The 21,926-nt window shown below is 33.4% G+C and overlaps 4 protein-coding genes across 4 annotated transcripts; 3 read left to right on the top strand and 1 right to left on the bottom strand.

The window, feature by feature from the left end:
* Positions 1-223: 223 nt before the first annotated feature.
* On the top strand, positions 224-3,271 carry LOC114397609 (zinc finger RNA-binding protein). Its single transcript, XM_028359727.1, has 2 exons — positions 224-750; positions 2,507-3,271. Exons 1-2 carry the CDS (start codon positions 415-417, stop codon positions 3,059-3,061), a joined length of 891 nt encoding a protein of 296 aa, XP_028215528.1. The 5' UTR covers positions 224-414; the 3' UTR covers positions 3,062-3,271.
* A 1,990-nt stretch (positions 3,272-5,261) lies between these two features.
* On the top strand, positions 5,262-7,026 carry LOC114397486 (BAG family molecular chaperone regulator 8, chloroplastic-like). The gene is made up of 2 exons (XM_028359532.1): positions 5,262-5,950; positions 6,033-7,026. The coding sequence occupies exons 1-2, from the start codon at positions 5,357-5,359 to the stop codon at positions 6,798-6,800; spliced, it is 1,362 nt and encodes a 453-aa protein (XP_028215333.1). The 5' UTR covers positions 5,262-5,356; the 3' UTR covers positions 6,801-7,026.
* A 2,594-nt stretch (positions 7,027-9,620) lies between these two features.
* LOC114395491 (LYR motif-containing protein 4B-like) lies at positions 9,621-10,407 on the bottom strand. The gene is made up of 2 exons (XM_028357284.1): positions 10,015-10,407; positions 9,621-9,924 (listed from the first exon to the last, which is right to left on the bottom strand). The coding sequence occupies exon 1, from the start codon at positions 10,314-10,316 to the stop codon at positions 10,020-10,022; it is 297 nt and encodes a 98-aa protein (XP_028213085.1). The 5' UTR covers positions 10,317-10,407; the 3' UTR covers positions 9,621-9,924; positions 10,015-10,019.
* A 4,354-nt stretch (positions 10,408-14,761) lies between these two features.
* On the top strand, positions 14,762-20,700 carry LOC114396664 (probable galacturonosyltransferase 14). The gene is made up of 6 exons (XM_028358754.1): positions 14,762-15,336; positions 16,295-16,350; positions 16,442-16,597; positions 17,451-18,041; positions 19,075-19,377; positions 19,696-20,700. Exons 1-6 carry the CDS (start codon positions 15,108-15,110, stop codon positions 19,978-19,980), a joined length of 1,620 nt encoding a protein of 539 aa, XP_028214555.1. The 5' UTR covers positions 14,762-15,107; the 3' UTR covers positions 19,981-20,700.
* Positions 20,701-21,926: the final 1,226 nt, after the last annotated feature.

Genomic DNA, 21,926 nt, shown 5'->3' with positions numbered 1-21,926 from the left:
ATAAATAAATAAATAAAGGAAATCACTACAAAAGCATGGGAGGCATAAAATATAGATAAGACAAGTGTGTTATTTTATTATTAGTTACATTTAGAATTAAAAAAAATAGTTGATGCGATTATTTCTAATATGATTTTCTTTTGTCTTCTATTAAGCATAAATGTGCCAAAAAAAAAAACAAGTAAATAATCAGCAGGCGTGTAAATTGATTAACACGATGATTTTAGTTTAATGCCTCAAATCTTTCATTAGAGGAAATTTTGTAAGCTAATAATAGGCTTGGGGATCATGTAATAACTTCCCATCATCATGTAGTGTGTATGTAGTACGAAGCATCCACCACCGTGTGTTACCTTGTTCTCTCTTCTCTTCTCCATGCCACTGAAAGCTTGAAACCCACATAGCTAGCGATCAATGGAATACAGCAATTGGGCTGAATCTCTTCAAACCGAAACCCCTCTCCCTTCTTTCCCACAACCCTCATCATCATATCCTCCTACCTATTACCCCTCTTACCCTCAAAACCCTAACCCTAACCCTTCTTCTTCTCTTCCCCTTAACCCTCCCGGGGTTGATCCCCAAACCCCATTGAACCCTATTAGCTATGCGGCTCATGAACCCGTTCCTGGTTTGGTCTACGCTCAGAGCCATGTTGGGGATGATTCATCTTCTGGGTATTGCTTGGACCATAATTGGGTTGCCAGAGAGGCTGTTAGGCAATTTGGTACTGACCCTACTCTTTATGCACCTGTAAGTCGCTGTTTCTTTTTATATTTTAGGCTAAAGTTTCGATTTTTTTGACACTGATTGTGATTGAGGCAAGGGTTTGGAATTAGATAACTTTTGGGCATGTGTTTGATTCTTCTTATGCATAGGGATGGGCTTATAACTGTGCTTGTGAAATTGGTTCCCTTGACAGTTCTATCTTGTTTACAAGGTTTTAAATTGCAGTCACGATTGTGGCTTCGTCACCATTGCGATCATTGAATATTGTGGGGAATTGTGGACAAATACGGCCACGACTGTGGTTGTGTTGAGGTGGCGGAGACCCCAAAATCCTTGACGTTGCTGCGGCCAAAATTGTGGTGGCAGATTGTTTTTTAAAACTTTGCTTGTGTATTCAAAGTAGTTTGATGAAGTAGCTAAAAATCAAGATTGAAATGATCATGTTCTTGCCTGGTGGTAGCTGGTTGAAGGATTGTGGGAAATTGATATGTTGTTAGTGAGGATTGCTTTGCTCGTAGTGTGGGCCTGATAAATGGTGTATGACTCTGTGTTGCTTTTATTTTCTTTGGAGTTAGGGAGGCAGAATCCATATAGAATTCCGTGGATACCATATTCCAATTGAGAGGAACCTGGTTTAATGATTTTATTGAACTGCTCTGTTCTAGAAATCTATGTTCCTAACTTTTTCCTTCCAGTTGTTTTTTACCCATTTTTTTCTTCTTCTTAGATGCTAATGGAAACCTTGAATTTTTATTAAAATCAGGAAAACAAAATTTTGCTAATATTTTGAATTTATAGAGTTGGTCATTTGGATGCTTTGACATGCTTATTATATCTCTTCATATTTTTCTACGATGACCATTAGATGTTGATGACCATGCAACCATACATAAATAGTCACCTTTCTTTTACTTGAATCTAATCTTGACATCCACTCATGATTATATGTCAAGATTAGTTCCTCGTATGCGAGCATACTCTTACTAATATGGATCCTCTATATTTGGGTAGTGACATGCATTAAAGTTTTAGGACCTTGGCATTATGATATCCAATTGTTTTCGTTTAGTATGGATCAAATAAACACAGTATGTTATCTAGATATCAGCTAGCTTTCTCTCTTAATTATCTGAAGTTAAGCATGTATGCAACAAATTTAAAGGAATGTAAAATTCCATTCTATTAAATATTTCTGAAATTGAGTGGATGGTGATTTTGAATTTATTCAAGTTGCCTATAGGTTTCCAGTTACTATGAACTTTATTTGGCAATTCATTGCGCTTCTCTTGTGTCATTGACCCGTATTATTTTCAGTTTTTCCATTGAAAAGTTTACCTGAATAAACTCTACAAGATAAAGGAAATGAAAATGAAAGTGAACAAGTCTGACCAGTACTTGGATTGGAGTAGTAACTTATGACATTTTCAAATCATTATGCCTATGCTATTATTAGAAGCATTATGCTAAAAATTCATTATGTGCAATTGTGCATTATCTTTTATAAATTATTATCTCAGTAATTTCCTCTACATTCATCATGCATTTGAAATCTGATTGGTAAACACTGAACAAGTGCTTACAACTGCTAAAAACATCCTTGACTGGACTCTGGGTTTTGATTGTATCAATTGTTTTTAAAATTGTTTGGTTGAGGATTTGAATAGTATATTGAAGTTCATATAATGGTTGTATGCAAGTCCTGTATGCTCCATTCATCTTTTTTGTTTTAATTGCATTGTGTACTATCTTGAGTTGGAAATAAATCCATACAAACATGCAGGGCATCTCTTTGCCACCCAATGGCTCAGAACAGTTGGCTATGGCAAATCCTAGCTCTTTGTGGTGGACAAATACCACAACTCAACCTCATGTCAATGGAACACCTAAGAAAAACCAAAAGAAAACTAAGGTTGTGCAACCTGCATTTTGCGAAGTTTGCAAGATAGAATGCACCGGCAAGGAAGTGCTGGACCAGCATAAATTAGGAAAGAAGCACAAGAAGAACGTGGAGAAACTAAGGGAATCATTGACACCTACCCAAGTTCAACCATCTGGGTCATCTAAGCCTCTAATAGGACCCCAATTACCGGATGATAAGGGCAAATCCATCAGTGGGAATAAGAGTAAGAGAAAAAAAGTTGAAACTGCAGAGGATTTGGAGAAAAAGAAAATGAAAGTTCTTATGGGTGGGGCAGCAGCTTCAGCAGTTAAGATATGTGCTATATGTAACGTGGTGTGTAATAGTGAGACGGTTTATAACTATCATCTTGCAGGACAAAAGCATGCTGCTATGCAGAAGAAAGCATCGAGTCATACACAATCCAATGCCGGTTGAATTTTCCCTTTTTTTTAGGAACATCACTTGTTTTAGCAACTCCATTCTGCATTTGAATAGAATATCATCCATTGCTTAATTTTTAGTTTGAATATGAAATGTGCAGAGTATATATACATTTGTGCATTGTATTAGCAGTTGAGATGCCTCACACCTTTGTCTCTGCTAGTACAAAATCTTGCAATGCCAACTGATTTTTTCTTTTTCTTATAGACTATTAGTGATAACTATCAAATGATCAAAAATGTTTTTATTTTCGGGGGAAATTTTGATTTTAAAACAATTGCCTGACATATTTTCTTCATCTTATACTTTCGTTACACATCCACTCCAAAAAAGAAGATAAATTTACATATAAAAGCTAAATTGTTTGTAATAATTTTACATATAAAAATTAATTTGTATATACTCCAAATTGAACGAGCACTAATGCTTGCTAAGCTATACTGCTATACTAGTCAAACAGATGAAACCCCGAATATTTCAAAGCTCCACACTTGTTTGTGCCAATAGAGCACACCAACATTCAAATCCCTATACACACTATGACCAAACAAAAGAAAAAGAAATGGAACTCAAACCAAAGCGCATGGTAAGAAAAATTACAAGGAAGAAAAGGTCATCCTAGCTTGAGGTAATAATGATGATAGTGCCATTAGCCAGTGGCCACATGGAAAATTATTGGATCATGTCAGCGTTTGCCCTTATGATATAAGCTTTTTCTTCCTCAGTTCTACTGTTACACATACGACATTCCAAAAAGTTATACACCAACTTCAACATCATTATGTTTGTTTATGATCTTAATAATAGCTGTACATGCCCTACCAATCTTTTATTTTGTTTTCTTTTTAACCTATGCTTCTAAACCAAATTTTTATTTAACTAAATAATTTATAGTATATTTATCTTTAAATCAATTGCTAATATACTTTCTTTGCTCTCGGATGTAGGAAGAAGAAAAAAAGATCGTTAAAATTAGTTAATCCAACGGTAATTTTAAAAGAGCTTCGTAGAGGATGAAAAGAGTTATTCTTTATTTTAATTGTTGATTTTCTTGAAATCAAATATAGGTAAGATTAATTCTTTATTTGAATCATTAAAGTTCAAGAAAATAAATAATAAAAATGAAAAGTATCTCTAATCTTAAGGGTCTTTGATAAAGAATTTTTTTTACCGAAATTAAGAATCTTGAGAATCATGTTTGTTGATAATAAATAAAACATGTTTGATTGAACATTGAGAATATTTGAATTAATTTTTTAGAAATTAAAGAGTTATGTGATATTTTTTTAATACTTTACTTATTTATCCTATTAAATAAATAATATTATATTTTTACTGTAATTAATGAAAAATTGAATTTGGAAAAGTAACATTCTTACTTTCCTATAAGAATATTTTCGTAAAATGTATACCAAACAAATATTCTTAAGAAAGATTTTTTGTCTAAATTATTAATTTTTAAAATATATAACAAACATGTAAAACTAAGATTTTCAAGAAACTAAAAATATTTGTCTTACCAAACGTTCCTTTGAGTAAGTTGATCATTTTTTTAGGTTAAATTAGTTAATTGATTCTCTAATTTATTATTTAGGTTTAATTTGATTTTCTAATTTTTTTTAAAGTAATTTGATTCTCCAAATTTTAAATTGATTCAATTTGATATTTAATTTAAATTAAAACAAGTGTTACAAAACCACACTTTGTGATTGCTTAAAATTATTTAGTTATGATTTCAAATGGTTACAAAATATACATTTAAACGGTATGATCACTTAAATTAACTTAGACGATAAAAATAAATTCAATTGATTTTTAAAAATTAGAATATCAAATTGAAAAAAATAAAAAGACTAAATCGAATTAATTTAAAAAAATAAAAAATCAAATTGAAAAAAAAAGTTAAATTCAACATAAAAAAGTAAATTAGAAAAAAAATTAATTTAGACGATAAAATTGATTTTAAAAAATTAGAAGAACAAAGTGAAAAAAAAGAAGACTAAATTGAATTAATTTTAAAAAAATAAAAAATCAAATTAAAAAAAAGGATTAAATTCAACATAAAAAATACATTATAAAAAAATTTAATTTAACTTTTTTATAAAAAAAAATGTAAATACTATGATTACATGACAGATTATGCTAATGCTAAACCAATTAATTACAGTCTCTTAAATAGCCTTTGAATTGACCAAGTTCTCAGCAACTCCACGCCAACAGAGTCACAAGACCAAAACCAAAACCCCTTTTTCCCCTCACACTGGTGCTGGTTGGCTCTACACACACTGAATGGCCTCTCACCACCATCACCAGCCTCCTCCACCCACCACCCACAGCTGTTGCAGCTGCCACAACTTTTCTTCTTACACCTGTTGCACACCTCCTCCACCCTACCACCCTTCTCACACCTGTTGCACACCCCCACCACCCCAACACCACCACCACCTTCTGCAAGCCTTTTCATCACTCCTCTCTCAACCCCAACCACACCTTATTCCCATCCCCTCCCAGCAACACTACACCAAATCCTACACCCATCAAAATCTCAAACTCCCCACTCAAAACCACCACCTTCAACACCCACACCAACACCAAACTCATTCCACCATCTCCTCACTCCTCGACCGCATCGAATCCCTCGAATCCTCTTTCAACCACTACACCCACCACTCCCTCCGCCACGCCGCCGCGCGCGTCATCCAAACTCATTTCCGCTCCTTCCTCGCTCGCAGATCAAGAACCCTGGCCCAACTCAAACACCTTGCTTCCATCAAATCCACATTCAACGCTCTCAAATCCTCCTTTTCCAACCATACCCATGTCGATTTCGCAGCGATTTCTCTTAAAGCCATGAACTTGCTCCTAGAACTCGATTCCATTCAGGTAATCTCATCATGGGCATTTTTATTTGTTAGGAATTTATTTTAAAAAAACTAAAAAAGAAATGTTTCGATTTTGATTCTAGGGTTGTGATCCGATGATTGTGGATGGGAAAAGGTCGATTAGCAGAGATTTGGTTCAGTTTTTGGACTCAATCGAAGAGGTTGCTTTGAAAAAACATGTACTTCATGTAAAAGCAGGAAAGACTGTGGGGTCTGTCAAGAAAGTCCAAAAGAATAGAAATTCAGATGATGATGAGAGGAGGAAGCTGTTGCAGAATTTGAGGTGTAGAGTTGAGAAGCTTAGTAGATTGTGTAAGGTTTCTGCTAATGATGAAGAAGATTCAGAGTCTGGGGAGAGCATTCATGATGATGGTGTAACCAATGTTTTGATTGGTGGAAGGAATGAGGTGTCCCCAAACAAAAATGGGGTGTGCCTTCTTAGGCGAGGAGAACCTGGAGTGAAGAAGAGTGTGAGGTTTGCTGAGAATAGGAATATTTGTGAGGTTTATAGTGGGGATGTGGCATGTTCAGATGGAAGTTGTTCATCTAGTGACGAGCAAGGAGAGGTTTCGGAGAATGTGAGTGGTGCAGTTGAAGATAATGGGGTGGATTCTTCTCAGGGTGCTGAGGATCATGAGGAAGTGTTAGTGTTCGATAGTGGAGGATTGCCACATAGCAGCGATGATGGGGAGAGGAACACTAGAAGGCTTTTTGTAAAGGTGGGCAGAAATGTGGTGAAAGAGCAGCTTCAAGCGCACCAAGAGAAGCTTCTGTTCTCTGCTCCTTTGCCACTTAAGATGGAAAACAGAAGTGGTTCAAAGAACAGTAAAGGGGTGAAAATTTTGACGTGAATGGCCATGGCTTGAATCATGTAAGACTGAGTTTCTGTTTGATTTGTATTGTTTAATTGTAATCTAGGAGTTTTTTTATTGGATTTCAGACTGGTAGAGCTCATTTGTGTGTCTAACTTGTCATTGGTTCTGTAGTGGACCTGTAATCTTCAATTGTTGTTTACTACTTTTAGTGTATCACCCTTTCCCCCGACATTTTTTGAAGCAATTTCACTTGTTTTCTCAATGTTGGCAGTCGTGACATGCTGCTTTCCTGGTTATTGACCTTAAACAGTGAAATAATAGGCTTATAAACACTACAGAAGTTGATGGAACCATAGAAAAACATTGAGCTATGGAGCCTATATGGTGTAGTGGTGATGAAGCAACAAAGACTTGTGTTTGGGACACTAACAATTCTATTGCTTCAGATGTGAGGATGATCAACTCTTTCTAAATTTCCCTACACAGTACACACTGCTCCATTTTAGGTACAATGAAAATAAAAGGATGATTGTGGCCATGTAAGAGAAATGAGTTAGAAGGCACAGATTTTATAATTATATAACTAGTAAGTTATTGGGATTTTTAGCATGTGCATGATGTCATCTTCTGTGATAGAAATCTCATGTTGCTGTTTCTTACTCAACTATGGCTTGCGGCACACTCTCTTCGTACCCCATTGCCCGGAGGCTCTTCGCTATGCGAAGGTATGGGGGAGGGATGTTGTACGCAGCCTTACCCTTGCATATGCAAAGAGGCTGTTTCCGGATTCGAACCCATGACCAACAAGTCACCAAGGCACAACTTTACCGCTGCACCGGAGGCTTGCGGCACACTACTAGTCAAATACTAGTGTAATGTCTCTAATGAGAATATCTCATGAAAAACATAATAATAAAAACCCCGGGGATGGATTTGCATACCCATACTCTTTCTATGGTTAAGGGAGAAAGTTAAGTGGGCTAAGCTAACCAGCACAAAATTTCGATATACCAAATAAGAAAAGGATAAGCAAACCACGATTTTCCGGACTCAGATGGTTTATTTGTAGCTTTTTAACAGTGGGCCAGAAAATGGCTAAAATGTGGTATTGTCTAACTGAAGACAATTGAACAAATGATTTTATTATGTACCAAACCAATTTGCTTGACTGATGAAATATTTTGATTCGTATACTTGAGTCTCTATTCATTCTTTGTATTGTATATTTGAACTGAATGCCAACGCCAGTTAGCTCATATCAAGAAATAAAAAGAAAATGAAATGAAAGATTAAGTGTATTGAGATTGTAGGAATGCCTTGCAGGTGAAAGAATTCCATGAGAGAAACGTTTCTTGTGACCTATAACATCCTTCTTGTCATATTGCCTTCAAAATTGAAGAACTGAGGTAGGGAAAGAAAATTAAAGAAATGGATAGAATCCGAACGATTAAGTGACCATTAACGAATGACTATCTGCTAGCTTTGAAGATACAGATATCATGTCTCTGGCGCCAAACGCTAGTTTTCCCTTATTCGTTGTACTCAATTTTGGAGGATAGATGTTCGCCTTTTTAAAACCATTGATTTATAATTATACAATTCAATTGAAGAGATAAGATATATGTTTGTCCAATAATCAAGTTAATTTCGAAAGGAATTTCGGATGGTCAATTATATCTCTTTAACATAATGGTTTGATTAACAAAATAAAGATTATTATTCTAAAACCAACGCTGCTCAGCAACGGTTTCATCAATCCTACGCTAAGTAACCATGACTAAAAGACTAAAAAATAGACGCAGGATTGTATCTAAATTCATAAAAATTATGTTCTAACAAATTAATGATTCATAATTCATAAAAATTGTTATAACAAATTAATGATTCATGACGAAGGATAATGTTTTGAACTAAAGATTCATCGTCCATTCTTTCAACCATTCCCTTCATACCAGGAATCAAGACCATCCCATGAAAGAACATGCATGGTAGACAATGAAAAATTCACATAAATGGACTTTCTGACACCACCATTTTTGTAAAATCAGAGCAACCATTACTGTGTCATTGACAGCACCCCTTTTGTTCTTCTCGGAACACTTCTATTACCCATTATTGTTCTTGGTTTGGTGTCTCCTACAACTCCCACCAACACATCATAACCCTTAACCTCACTGAACTCCACCTACCTTACACATTCTGACCCCGTCACTCACCTCCATTCCTTTCCAACCTCTACCCTCGCAGACAACAAGTTCCCTGGCCCCAACCTCTACTTCGGCCTTTGATTCCTCAACCTCTCCAACAATGTCTTTAACTTCCCTTTCCTGAGGTTTCTAGACTCAACCAACTTATTTTTTTCCCAACATTTATTTAATTATACAGATACCGCGAATTTCCAGTTAAAACTGGTATTCTATTAATTTGTAATTCAAGATTCGACAAATTTATCCCACATTTCATGAAAGCACAAACCGATCAGCTTACAAAAATCAGAGGAGTTGCTAATAATGTTAGAAAAAGAATGAGATTGCAATGCTCTGCACATTTTCTCCACAGATAGCATATGAACCCTCTGCTTATTTTTCAGTAGTCATAGGGTTCCCGTGGAGAATACTCAATAAACTAAAGTGAAACACAGGGTATACTGTTTTTCTTTTATTTTTCTAGGGACGAAACTAATAGCACAAAAACTACAGGAACACTTCCTAACAAGAACTACAACAGTTTCCACCAAAAAGAAACAGCAGGCTAACATACATGCACATTGGTAGCGAAACAAATGATTAATTGTTTCATTCAAGTCAAACGGAACGTGGAAATGAAATCTTTCGGAATAATATTGCTTGTTCAATGTAAAAGACAAAAACAGAATAATTTACCATAACAATAGCACAAATACATCAAATTGTTGTAGTGAAGGATCACATCATCATCATCATCAAATAAAAAATTAGATAAAAAAGTCCAATTTACAGGTCATCCAACTAAATTACTCATATCATCCATTCATCCTAACAACTTAAAACCGGGTTTTACATTCATTATTAAGAAGTACCACTCAATTTTAAAAAAAAAAAAAACATAAACTTGTCCTTAAAAAATGAGTACTGGGAATCAAATAGCAATTCTGATCTTCCCAGAGAGTCATACTCAGAACCTGCAGTAATACCAAGTATCGAATTGGCATTAATGAATAGAAAGCGATGAAGCGATGACGAAGAACATAAACCCTAAACCCTGAGATTACCGTGATTAGAAGGGGGTTTGTTGGAGTTCCATGACGTTGCGGAGCGGCGGGGCGTAGAGAGAGTACACGACGGCCTGTCGTTTAACGACGGCGAGCTGCGACTTGCCGTGGGCGAAGGCGGTGGAAATTGAATTTGGGTCGGAGAGAGTGGCGTTGTGGCGAAACGCATCGGCGGTGCGTAGTTTGGTGTACTCCCTGATGTTGTAATCGGGAAACTCGCGCGCGGCGCGGAGGAGGGAGCGGAAGAGGGAGAGGGTTTGGGCGGCGGAAGGAGTAGCGGAGGATGCTGCAAGTGCACTCATGGCTCCCTCCAGATACAGAATATAGCGGCAGAGAAGAAAAGTGAAGTGAGGGAGAACAATGTATGTGTATGTATTGGGTCCAAAATTCTTGGCCCAAATCAATCCCAACCAAACTATACTTTACTTTCTCTATTTTTTTGTTTTTTAAAGAATCATAAGGACTTGTTTTTGTGTGTGGTGATAAGATTGAATATAATAGTAAGATAAGAATATGATATGTTTTGACTCTGTTTAATGCTTGGTGTGTATCAGAAAATAAATAAATATTTTTCAATATATCAAGTTATATAATAATTAAAATATGTATTAAATAAGTTTTTATAATATATACATTACATTTTAGATTTATGGTAAATAATGTTGTAATATATTATTATTTTTATTTATTGACATTTAAAAAAACTATATTCAAATTTAAGTTAAAACTAAAGATATTGAAAATGATAAATTGATAAAGATAAGAAATTAAGTTAAATTCTTCCGTTGATATTGAAAATATAAAATGATAAAATATATATTTAAAATTAAAATTTAAAAGTATAAGAGGATATAGCAAATGCATGTTAGAACAGTGAGATTTACCACTTATCATCGTGAAAGGAGAGAGTATTCAAAGTGAATGTGAAATAGAATGGACTAATATACATATTTTAGAAAATCTTCCTATTTAAAAACAACTTTTTATTTATTTTTACAGATTATGAAAATTATAAGATTATAATTTTATCTAAATTATACAATTTATAATTTACCAAATAAAATTACACAACTTATAAATAGTGTGTGAAAACTTGAAGTATTTTTTTAAAACGTTTTCACAAATATAATTTTAAAAACAAGTTTGAAAAACTATTGTCCAAAGATGTAAACCTCAGGTGCATAAATATAAAAACATTATACAGGTTCACTTAATCTGAGTTATCTTTAAATCTCCTTTTAACTTAAGACAGATTCATTGATTATAACAAAGTATTTCAGCCATATCATTTATAACTTAAAACAAGTATTTTTCAAATCACTTCTAATACAACCACAATTTTACCCTGATATAGTAGAAACAACCAAATTTTATCACCAACTAATTAAATTCTAACTTTCACCCCCAACAATTAGTTCATATGCAAGAGGGAATGATTAAGGTGAACAACTTATTTTTAAAAGTTACTTTAGTTAGATTTTTTTAAAGTTACTTTTACTTTTGTTTGTTTTATAAAAAAAATAAGTTTGTTAATTTTTAAGAGTTTTTCTTTAAATATATCTAACTCAACTTCCCCTTCAGAAAATATTAATATAGTATCAGAATCCCTAGCCGGTTTAAAGGATAAGGTAGAACTTAGAAGTACCCTGCACATGAAATCATGTTAGTGTCATTGATTCCACACATTTCATTTACTCAGATTTTGCCACTTGCGTTTGCTATGAATTGTCACCATGTGTGTCTAAACACTCTCACTTGGAATTGAAAGCTGTACTCTCCATATTCTTTTTTTTTATGATATATTCTCATTTCTCGAACTCCAACTCAGATGATGAATTTAGTTTAATTTAAAAAGTATATAGATATGTACTGACAAAAAAGTTTTAATAGAAGATATTTATTTACTTTTTTACTTTACATTTTTAGTTTTTAAACAACTAAAAATGTAAAATTTTAATTTCTTTTTAAAATGTGAGAAATTAAAATTGTTTTTTTTATAGAGAATCTTTTAAAAATGTTCCTCTTCTCCAAGAGAGCCAGAGGTATGAGCTCATGAAACATTTATGTACTTCTTCTGCTGTGTTCCGCTTCCACTGCGACTTCCAATTGCGTATCCCTCTTCTTCTCTTGGGAAACATTCATTTTTTTTTTACCCTCACACTTTTAATTTTTTTTATCCAAACACAAAATTTTGAAAATAAAAGAATTTTAATTAAAATATTTAAAATTCTTAAAATTTCTTATAATTTTAAATTTCCTTATCGAAACATATCCTTAATTACTTTTTTTTTTCCAATATACTTCTACTTGCCTATAACTACCATTTCAGTTAGGTAACAAAACTGTTAGCATTTATTTGCCCATTTTACCCATGCGATGGATATGGCTAACCAATTTGTTTCTTTCCAGACATCTATATGTCTACTTGCCGGTGCCATTAGCCTATAATAAGTTGATATTGCGTTGTAGTTGTGCTATAAAAGTTATGCTCTATTACTATCATTTAAAACTTATCTAGAATTATAAAATTTTGTGAATTTTATTTTTTATTTATTGTCAGTTTTGTAAGCTAGAAACTTGAAAGGAGTGGAGAGGATAAAAAAAAGGATAACAAAATCATCATTCTTTCTCTATTCGGTTACTTTTTCTTACAAACTCTATCTGGTTACTTAATAAAACGAAACACAACAAAAAGTAAGTGAGATCCACATGTTGAGTATTTCACACAAAAATGGAAGAAAGGGAGAGAGAAAGGTGCTCTTATACAGTTATACACAAATTAACCAAAATATTTTTATCTTTGTATGCTCCTTTTTTTATTATAAAACACATTTATGTCATTTTAGATATATTTTTTTATCAAACAACTTTCCTTCCTGTTATTTTTCTTTCCTTTCCTTTTACTTTTATAAATTTTAAATAATAAAAATTGTACTAGAATAAATACACAAATGCATTAAAAAGTGTGTTAGTATCCCTCACTGTCTTTTATGTTACATGCAAGGCTGCAACTTTCTTCCATGATAAGTTGTACAGAGTGGGAAAATTAGACCTTTGAGACAATCTGTTTAACAATCAATCCTTTGTCTTTTTATTTGCTTGAAATGGATGAAGAAGAAGAACACAAATCTTAAAATATATACTTTGAGCCAACTATTATTGAGAGTTACCCATTCAATTAAATTCAACTTTCATTGCAGATTGCAACATTTTGATCAAACCATAATTATTCCCCATTTCTAGTTGGCGTGGATGCCATTTATTCAAATTTAATCTGAACACTTATACATTTAAAATAAAATAAAAAATTCTTCCTACTTTTTCTCAACATACTTAGTGGCTAAGAGAAACTGAGAAAGTAGACAGATAAATCTTATTTTCAGTATAATTCTTGGCTCTCCTTTGCAAAAAAACCTCTATGTTTTTTCTTACTTTATATTTCTCAAATTTTGTCATTTTCGTTTCAAATATTATTTTTAAATTTAATTGCTCTCAACTTATTATACTAACTAATCATGACTTTTAACTACATGGAAAAAATTTGATTTTGTATATGGAAGAAGTACGTTAAGGTTTGTACAAATTATTTAAATAATTTACTTTTAATATCTTTTTATTGTCTTGTTTCTTTTATTAATTACTGGTGGAGAAAAACATTCCGTACTTCTTTACTTATTCTAACTAAAAAAATAGAAATGAAAAATTAACAGATAATTATTAGGATAAAATAATAATAAAAAATTAAAAATATTAAAGAATAAAATAATCTAGTAAAATGTATACTCTCTATTGTTATTATAAATTATATAAATGAAATAAAACATTCATTTTATCCATGATATTTTTTTATACTTTATTTTTTATTATACACTTAATTTTATTATTTTAAAAATAATATATATATATATATATATAATTTTAAAAAATTTATGTAATTATTTTTCCTCAATGTGAATCTGCCCCGGGGACAGATGTTTCCTTTCTACCAACGCATGCACCCCGAAGAAGATGGGGAAGAGGCCAGATCATTTTCCTACCATACCTTTTCTACACCAAGCTCAACTCACCCATATTATTATTTTTATTATTCTTAAGCTTGATTTGCAACTTCTTTAATTCTCTTTCAGTGTTGTATTATGAGTTGAAAAAAAAAATCTTTTAAAAATAAAAATATCATTATTTTCATTTTAAAAGTTTATATAGAAAATAATAAAATGTTATTGGGCCATTTATAACAAATTAAAAATAGAACTTGAAATTTTAAAACCTCTATTACATGCAATGTAAGTAATACTAATATATTTTTTTAATCAATATAATTAAGATCTTTAATTTCTTGACGAGATTCCAATATGTTCTTACAAGTTATTATGAGAGATTAATTTTTGATATATAACTTGAACCTTCACACATAAAATTTCTTATCTCTTCCAAAAATGTATTTTGCATACCTTATCCTACTTCTTCCCTTGCCACAGCTCACACTAACACAAAATATGAAGAAATTTGAACCAAAACTAACCACCACTTTTCTCATAATAGTATCCACATAGGAATTCTTTAAACCAAGCCCATAAACATCGGAAACATGTAAATCTAAATTTAGGTCCTAAATCATGCTCCCGCTCCCTAATCTCAAGCTCAAACACTCTCCACATGTCTCTCTCCAAGCCCAACTTTGACACATTTTCTTTTTTATCAATGAGTTCATTTATTTATTATTTTTCACATTTTTATTTTGGGGAAAACGAAATTCTAGATCGGACCAATGAGAACGCTCCGAACAAAGAGAGCAAAAAAAAAAAACAAAAGTAAAAAACAAAACAAAAAAAGACCCAAAAATCTCTCTCTCTCTCTCTTTCTCTCTCCTTGTTGATGATCCATGGGAGAGGAACTCGAAGAAGCATAACCCACAACCACCTCGATCGATTATTGGATTGATTGGATTCGGATTTGTGGCAGGCACACGATTGTTGTCGTTTTGAGATCGTGAGGAATGAGAATGTGATGGTGTGGGCATGGTGGGTGTCGTTGTCGTTTTGGCGCGGTGGTGGTAGGGTTGTTGCGGCGGTGGGGCTGCGGCGTGAACGACGATGCAGCTTCACTTCTCGCCGAGCATGAGAAGCATCACCATATCGAGCAGCAGCAACAGCAACAACAACAATGGCTTTATTGACTTGATGAAGATCAAGGTCGCAGCTCGCCACATTTCCTATCGAACCCTCTTCCACACCATCCTCATCCTCGCTTTTCTCCTTCCCTTTGTTTTCATCCTCACCGCCCTCGTCACCCTCGAAGGTGTCAACAACTGCTCCTCCTTCGGTACTCTCAAATCTCATTCCCTTTCGTCAATTCCTGCATTGCAATTTTTAATATGTTTGTTTGATTTCTTAGGTAGATCTTGATTTGAACGTTGTGTGGTTTGTGTTTATGTGATTTAAATAAATATATAAAAAATGAATATTCGGGGATAAGCGTGTTTTAGATTTTTAGAGCAATGATTGTGTAAGTCTGTCTGAGTAATCCATGTAGTCGACCTCATCTGGTGGGATAAGGCTTTATTTGTTATTGTTGTTTGTCGTGAGTGATCCGTGTTTGGTAGATTGATGAATTTCAGTTGGCTGCTGATCTGTGTAGTTAATGTCATCCGGTAAGATAAATAAAACTTGTGTTGTTGTGTGTGGTTGAGTAATTGGTGTAAGTGTTTTTTGTGGTGAAAGTTTTGTAGCTCTGGCTAGTGTTAATGTGTACATACTTTTTGTTTTAGTATCTGAATTTTGAAGTGTGACCAGGTGGTTTAAGTGCAACTTGTGTAAGTGATGTTTTGTGGCAAGTGTTCCTGAATTCTACTGGCTGTTGAGTATTGAGTTTGAGGAATGAATACTATCCTCATTTTTTGACTGAAAAACTACTTAGTGCTTTTGTGACTAGTTAGGGGAAAAATTATGGGCCAATGTTTGTTGTTTTTAAGGTCCCTGTCTAAGCAATGTTTTTTTCAGTATGTTGATAATGGATATTGCGTTTGAGGAATGAACACTATCCTCATTTCCTGAATTCTATTGACTGTTGAGTATTGCGTGGTTATGCTTTTTTTGGTATGTTGATAATAATAGTAGTTCTGGTCTATCTGTTTCTTTCTCACTGAAACATCAGCCGTATGTAGCATGCTTTTTTTTATGATACTTGGATTAGATTCTGAAAGTTTATTATTTGTGCCTTTTTTATGTCTCACCTTGTGCCTGTTTTAAACCATTTATTGACTACTTATTTTGTTCTCCAGATTGTTTAGGTAGGCGGTTGGGACCGAGGCTTCTTGGGAGGGCTGATGATTCAGGGGTAAATAATTTTTATTATCATATCCAGTAAAGTTATGGTTTAAATTATTTTCTGAATCTGGGTGGTTATGATGACACTGATGGTGTTGCAGAGACTGGTTAGAGATTTTTACAAGATCCTTAACGAAGTGAAGGCTGGGGAAATTCCTCCTGATCTACAGCTGCCGGATTCTTTTGATCAACTGGTTTCTGATATGAAGAACAATCAGTACGATGCAAAAACTTTTGCATTCATGCTAAGGGGAATGGTAAGTTGCTTGTTTCATTTAACACGAAGTGTTGTCTGTTTCTTGGTTAATTGATATTGAGTAAGGAAAAGGTTTTCTCAAACTAAATTCTATGGACATTTTTAAGTCTTGTCTTATGGCTTACAAGGAACACACTAACAATATTCTGTCCTTGACAACTTATATAACAAAGGCTCAATATTCTGTCTAGAGATATAATGATCCAGTTCATGACTTTTCTAGACAAATATTTATTTGAAATGTATTAGTCTATGGCTTTGGTTTTATAAATTGGATGTAAGTCCCTGCTAGACTTGATTCTATGTAGTTGTGGTAGCATTGAACTGAGTACTCACTGTTGTATTATATGGAATTTTCTCAATATGTAGGATTTGACTGACTGTATTTTTGGTTCATCTATAACTAATATTTACAAAGAAAAATCTAAACAAAATTATGTAGGTGCTATGCTTAGTTGTATATGTTTAATTTTCTTGTTGCATGGAGAAAGGGTTATCTTGCTTTTGATGATGTTGCTAACTTCGTTAATTTAACCTTGTTAAAGAAGTCAGTTGAGAATACTTTACCAAAACTGTTAGATTTCTTTTGATATAGATATATACTGGTTGTTCATCTACTTTGAATACTGGTTTATAATTTTACTTGAATTTTGTATGATGCCACTGAACTGGAAAATAGATAATCATGATTGCAAGGTTGATGTGTGAAACTTAGCATAAGTATATTCATATCTTTAATTCATCTTGCAAAAGAATAGTCACATTGTTTAGACTATACAGTACTGTTCTTGTATAAATATTGTGATAATGGTGATTTTATTGATCTTTGTAAAAATGTTGTGCTTCTTGGGCAGATGGAAAAACATGAGAGAGAAATCAGAGAGTCTAAATTTGCAGAGCTGATGAATAAACACTTCGCAGCAAGTTCTATCCCTAAAGGGATTCATTGTCTGTCTTTACGTCTGACTGATGAATATTCATCAAATGCCCATGCACGCAAACAGTTGCCTCCTCCCGAGTTACTTCCTTTACTGTCCGACAACTCTTATCACCATTTTATTCTGTCAACTGATAACATATTGGCTGCTTCAGTAGTTGTTGCTTCAACTGTCCAGTCATCTCTGAAACCTGAGAAGATAGTCTTCCATGTGATCACGGATAAAAAAACTTATGCGGGTATGCACTCATGGTTTGCACTGAATCCAGTCACCCCTGCCGTAGTCGAAATCAAAAGCATTCACCAATTTGACTGGTTGACTAGAGAGAATGTCCCAGTGCTTGAAGCTGTAGAAAATCAAAATGGGATTAGGAATTACTACCATGGGAATCATATTGCAGGAGCCAATCTCAGTGACATCAGTCCACGTAAATTTGCATCTAAATTGCAGGCCAGAAGTCCAAAGTACATATCTTTACTCAACCATCTCCGCATATACTTACCAGAGGTAAATTGCATTCAACAATGATCATTCTGTTTTCTTTGTCCATCTCTCTCTCTCTCTCTCTCTATATATATATATATATATTGATACTTTTCAAGCATTACAGAAGTAGTACAATTCATTGGCTTTTTTATTTATCATTTTCTAATATTCTCTGTAATTTTTTTATGTTGAATGTAATTTAAAGAATGAACAATTGACTGGTCACTGAAGCTGAATATTTTTCTGTAAAATTCTGCATTGTATATTTATGAATGCTTTTATGAACTGAATTTGTAGTGGCAAAAGTGGCCATGGGCACGGAATGTCTCTGAACATTTTACAAATTATAGTTATTGAAGAGAACATAAAAACCATGTTTTAAAGCATAGAATATGACCTAGAATTTATTAAAGCAAAATGTTTGTCTTTTTTGCCTAAGTTGCTTTCTAGGAATTTATACAACATGAAGGAGGAACATAAATCATGAAATATGATAGGTCACAGGAGTGAAGAATGAAAGAAAGTCAACTGAAGTGAGACAAAGCAGTTAGATGGAATCAGACAGTTAAAACTGTCTGTTGGTTGTTAAATAGTTGAAAGGGATAATATAAAAAATTTAGCTTAAATAGAGGGGAAATTGCAGATGAGAGGGCATTGAGTTGTTAGTATTGGAGATCTGAATGTTAGCTAATTGTAAAAGGGGAAAACCTTGGAAGGAGCATTCTGTCTCATTCTTGTTAAGATTCAATAAATCTTTGCAAATTGTTCTGTTTCTCTTTTTCCTCTCTATTTATCTGTGCTATGAATAGAGGAATGTTCCCCTCTCCCCTTCTATTGTTGCTTGTTCAAGTATATTAACTTTAATTTGCTTTTGCATTGCATTGCTTTCATCAGTATTCTGAACTTGTGCACCATTATAGCTGAGATTGCTATTTTTTTATATTATTAATATTAATGTTAGATAAAATGTTATTGTTGTCTTTCTCTTTTGAACATAAATTGTGTTTTGTTTGATATATTTGTGTTGATTATGTTTGCTTTGCATGTCAAACAGCTTTTCCCAAACCTTGACAAGGTGGTTTTTTTGGATGATGATGTGGTGATTCAGCGTGACTTGTCTCCGCTTTGGGAAATTGACCTGGAAGGAAAAGTTAACGGGGCTGTGGAAACTTGCAGAGGTGAAGATGAGTGGGTAATGTCTAAGCATTTTAGGAACTACTTTAATTTTTCCCATCCTCTCATTGCAAGGAATTTGGACCCTGATGAGTGTGCTTGGGCTTATGGAATGAATATCTTTGATCTGCATGCATGGAGAAGAACTAATATAAGAGAGATATATCATTCTTGGCTGAAAGAGGTAAAGTCCACATATACTCAGACTAATATAATTGCAGTTTTTCAAAATTTTAAATTATTATTTTGATTTTCATACAAAATCCACACATTATTATAAATTAATTTTCTCTGTGCAGCAACTGATTGAGTGGGTTAAACATCTATAATCTACATGTCATTAACGTGACCTTTTGTTTCCTTCTGTTTTTGGCTTCTTATTGAACCCCCCTTTCCTTGTGAAACTGAATAAGGGGGGGCCCGTATTGGGAATTCTTGGGCATTTGGTCTTTAATGTTTCTGTTACCATAAAATATATTTATTGACAGCTTCACTATGGCAGAATCTGAAGTCAAACCTGACAATGTGGAAGCTTGGAACCCTTCCTCCTGCTTTAATTGCATTTAAAGGACTTGTTCACCCAATTGATCCCTCTTGGCACATGCTTGGATTGGGTTATCAGAACAATACCAATATTGAGAGTGTGAAAAAGGCTGCTGTTATTCACTACAATGGCCAGTCAAAACCTTGGTTACAAATTGGCTTTGAACATCTTCGGCCATTTTGGACCAAGTATGTCAATTATTCTAATGATTTTTTGAGGAACTGTCATATCCTGGAAGCATAGTCTGCCAATGTGGAGCACAATGTTTTGTACAACAGTGAATGTGAAAGGGACGAGTAATATTGGTTTCATCTAAATTTTTGCAGCTTGAAATTTTCTTCAAGATGAATTTGACAAGGCAAATATAAAATTGGTTGAGAGGGCAAAGTGATAAAAAAACATTGTGGGTGGATTTCTTCCATTCCCTACATTTTTGCAGATGACACAGTTACCATTCCTGCTTGGTCTTAAAGAATCATTTGAGCCCTTGAGTTTTGACATAGACACGTCCTCTATTTTTGGTTTGTGAAAGGATACTATTATTGATCTTCTATGGGACAAATATAGCAAAGATTCCATAGTTGAATATTGGAGAATAAAGTGGATGCTGGAGATAAAAAAAAGTCAGGCTTGTTTCATCAATCTAGTTGGTGTTGAGAACACAAGTGCTAGAACAGTTAATTTGTGAGGTTCCCCCCTCTAGAGCAGCGTTTTGTTACGGGTCCATTGAATTTGTGAGGTTACCCTTCATTTTTTAGTTTCTTATTTTTTGTTAGTATCAATTTTTACCTTCACCCACTTTGATTTGATATCATGATGGTGAATTCTAGGAGTAGTTCATGAGATTGCTTTCTTACGGGTCCATTGAATTGGGGAACTGTTTGTAGGATATATATATTGTTATTCATTATGTACGATTACCAGACATTTGAAATGTGCAGAAAATTCATTTTTTTTCTCTTCTCCATCCTTGCAATGCCGGGTCATAATCGTTCTCATCATTTTTGTGCCTCGTGCTTTCACAACTTTGATACTGCACAATGTTAGAAGTAAATTCAAGTTATTTGGTAACATAAGTTTGGCCAATTTTTGGTAAGAAAATTCAATACGCATCAATCATATTGGTTAAGAACATTAATGCTAAAAAAAGGCTTTATACTGCACCTTTTGACTTACGTGAAATGGGTAAATCACTCCAGGTAGAGCTAGAGGTGTATATTACTTAGTTGTGTGGGGTGGCTGATTTGTCACATCAAGCTTGTTAATATATCAATTATTCATCATTTTTCCCTTTTCCGTTGGATAACAATCCTTGTAGTTTAAAGCTTATTCTTGATTGTATTCTCAACTCTGTCTTCCTCCTCCATGAAAGGCTTTTCCCGTTTGTGTTATTTCTGTTCATACAACTTTCTTGCTTCTTCTGCATTAGAAAGCTGTGTAAGACTAAAACACAACTTTGATATTGAAACAATCCACTCCCTAGACAAAGTCCAAAAGTGACTAACTTTAATTAGTATGCATGTAGATGTAGTTCTAATAAATATAAAATACGAAAGACAAGAAAGATATGGAACGACTTTGCTAAGTTGATGATGACATCATTTCCAATTAAAACTATTTCGTCTTACTGTTCAAATTGCACGGAGGATCTCTTTTTTTTTAAGACTTTTCCAACAAAATATTACGGACCCACAATTCAAATGGGGCCCATTTTCTTTATCTACAAATTTTCAATTAATCAATAATTTGGTTGAATGATTGAAATTTAAAGAATATTACTGCCAATCTTAAACTTAAATTTCACACTATCTAAAAAAATTAGTTAATTATATTAATTTTAAATAAAAATTAATTTTTTTAACTTATCATTCATTAAAATTTTGTATAAAAAATAAAGAAGAATCATTAAAACTAACATCTTAATTAAATGAAGGATATTTTAATAATAATAACATTAAATAATCTAAAATTAGTTGAAATTTTTTAATATTTGAAACCAATAATTTTTTTTTGTTCTTCTTATATTTAAGTAAGACTAGAGGAAATATCACTTAATTGTCTCTCTATATTTAACAAGTGTGAATTCTTCCATAACCTTATGGGAAACACTATGAAAGATTCTTTAGCCTCTGAAAGAGAAAGGGAATAACCATTACAAATACCAGATAAGAACCTCCTATATTAGAACT

This window comes from Glycine soja, chromosome 18, assembly GCF_004193775.1.
Source record: "Glycine soja cultivar W05 chromosome 18, ASM419377v2, whole genome shotgun sequence".
Lineage (NCBI taxonomy): Eukaryota > Viridiplantae > Streptophyta > Magnoliopsida > Fabales > Fabaceae > Glycine > Glycine soja.
This window is presented reverse-complemented; position numbering and strand designations above follow the sequence as displayed.

Bases quoted from the DNA above. Each gene is read 5' to 3' on its own strand.
- LOC114397609 (XM_028359727.1), top strand. From the start codon at position 415: ATGGAATACAGCAATTGGGCTGAATCTCTTCAAACCGAAACCCCTCTC. The intron at 751-2,506 runs GTAAGTCGCTGT...ACAAACATGCAG, and splicing joins ACCCTACTCTTTATGCACCT to GGCATCTCTTTGCCACCCAA.
- LOC114397486 (XM_028359532.1), top strand. From the start codon at position 5,357: ATGGCCTCTCACCACCATCACCAGCCTCCTCCACCCACCACCCACAGC. The intron at 5,951-6,032 runs GTAATCTCATCA...TTTTGATTCTAG, and splicing joins TAGAACTCGATTCCATTCAG to GGTTGTGATCCGATGATTGT.
- LOC114395491 (XM_028357284.1), bottom strand. From the start codon at position 10,316: ATGAGTGCACTTGCAGCATCCTCCGCTACTCCTTCCGCCGCCCAAACC.
- LOC114396664 (XM_028358754.1), top strand. From the start codon at position 15,108: ATGCAGCTTCACTTCTCGCCGAGCATGAGAAGCATCACCATATCGAGC. The intron at 18,042-19,074 runs GTAAATTGCATT...CATGTCAAACAG, and splicing joins TCCGCATATACTTACCAGAG to CTTTTCCCAAACCTTGACAA. The intron at 19,378-19,695 runs GTAAAGTCCACA...TCACTATGGCAG, and splicing joins ATCATTCTTGGCTGAAAGAG to AATCTGAAGTCAAACCTGAC.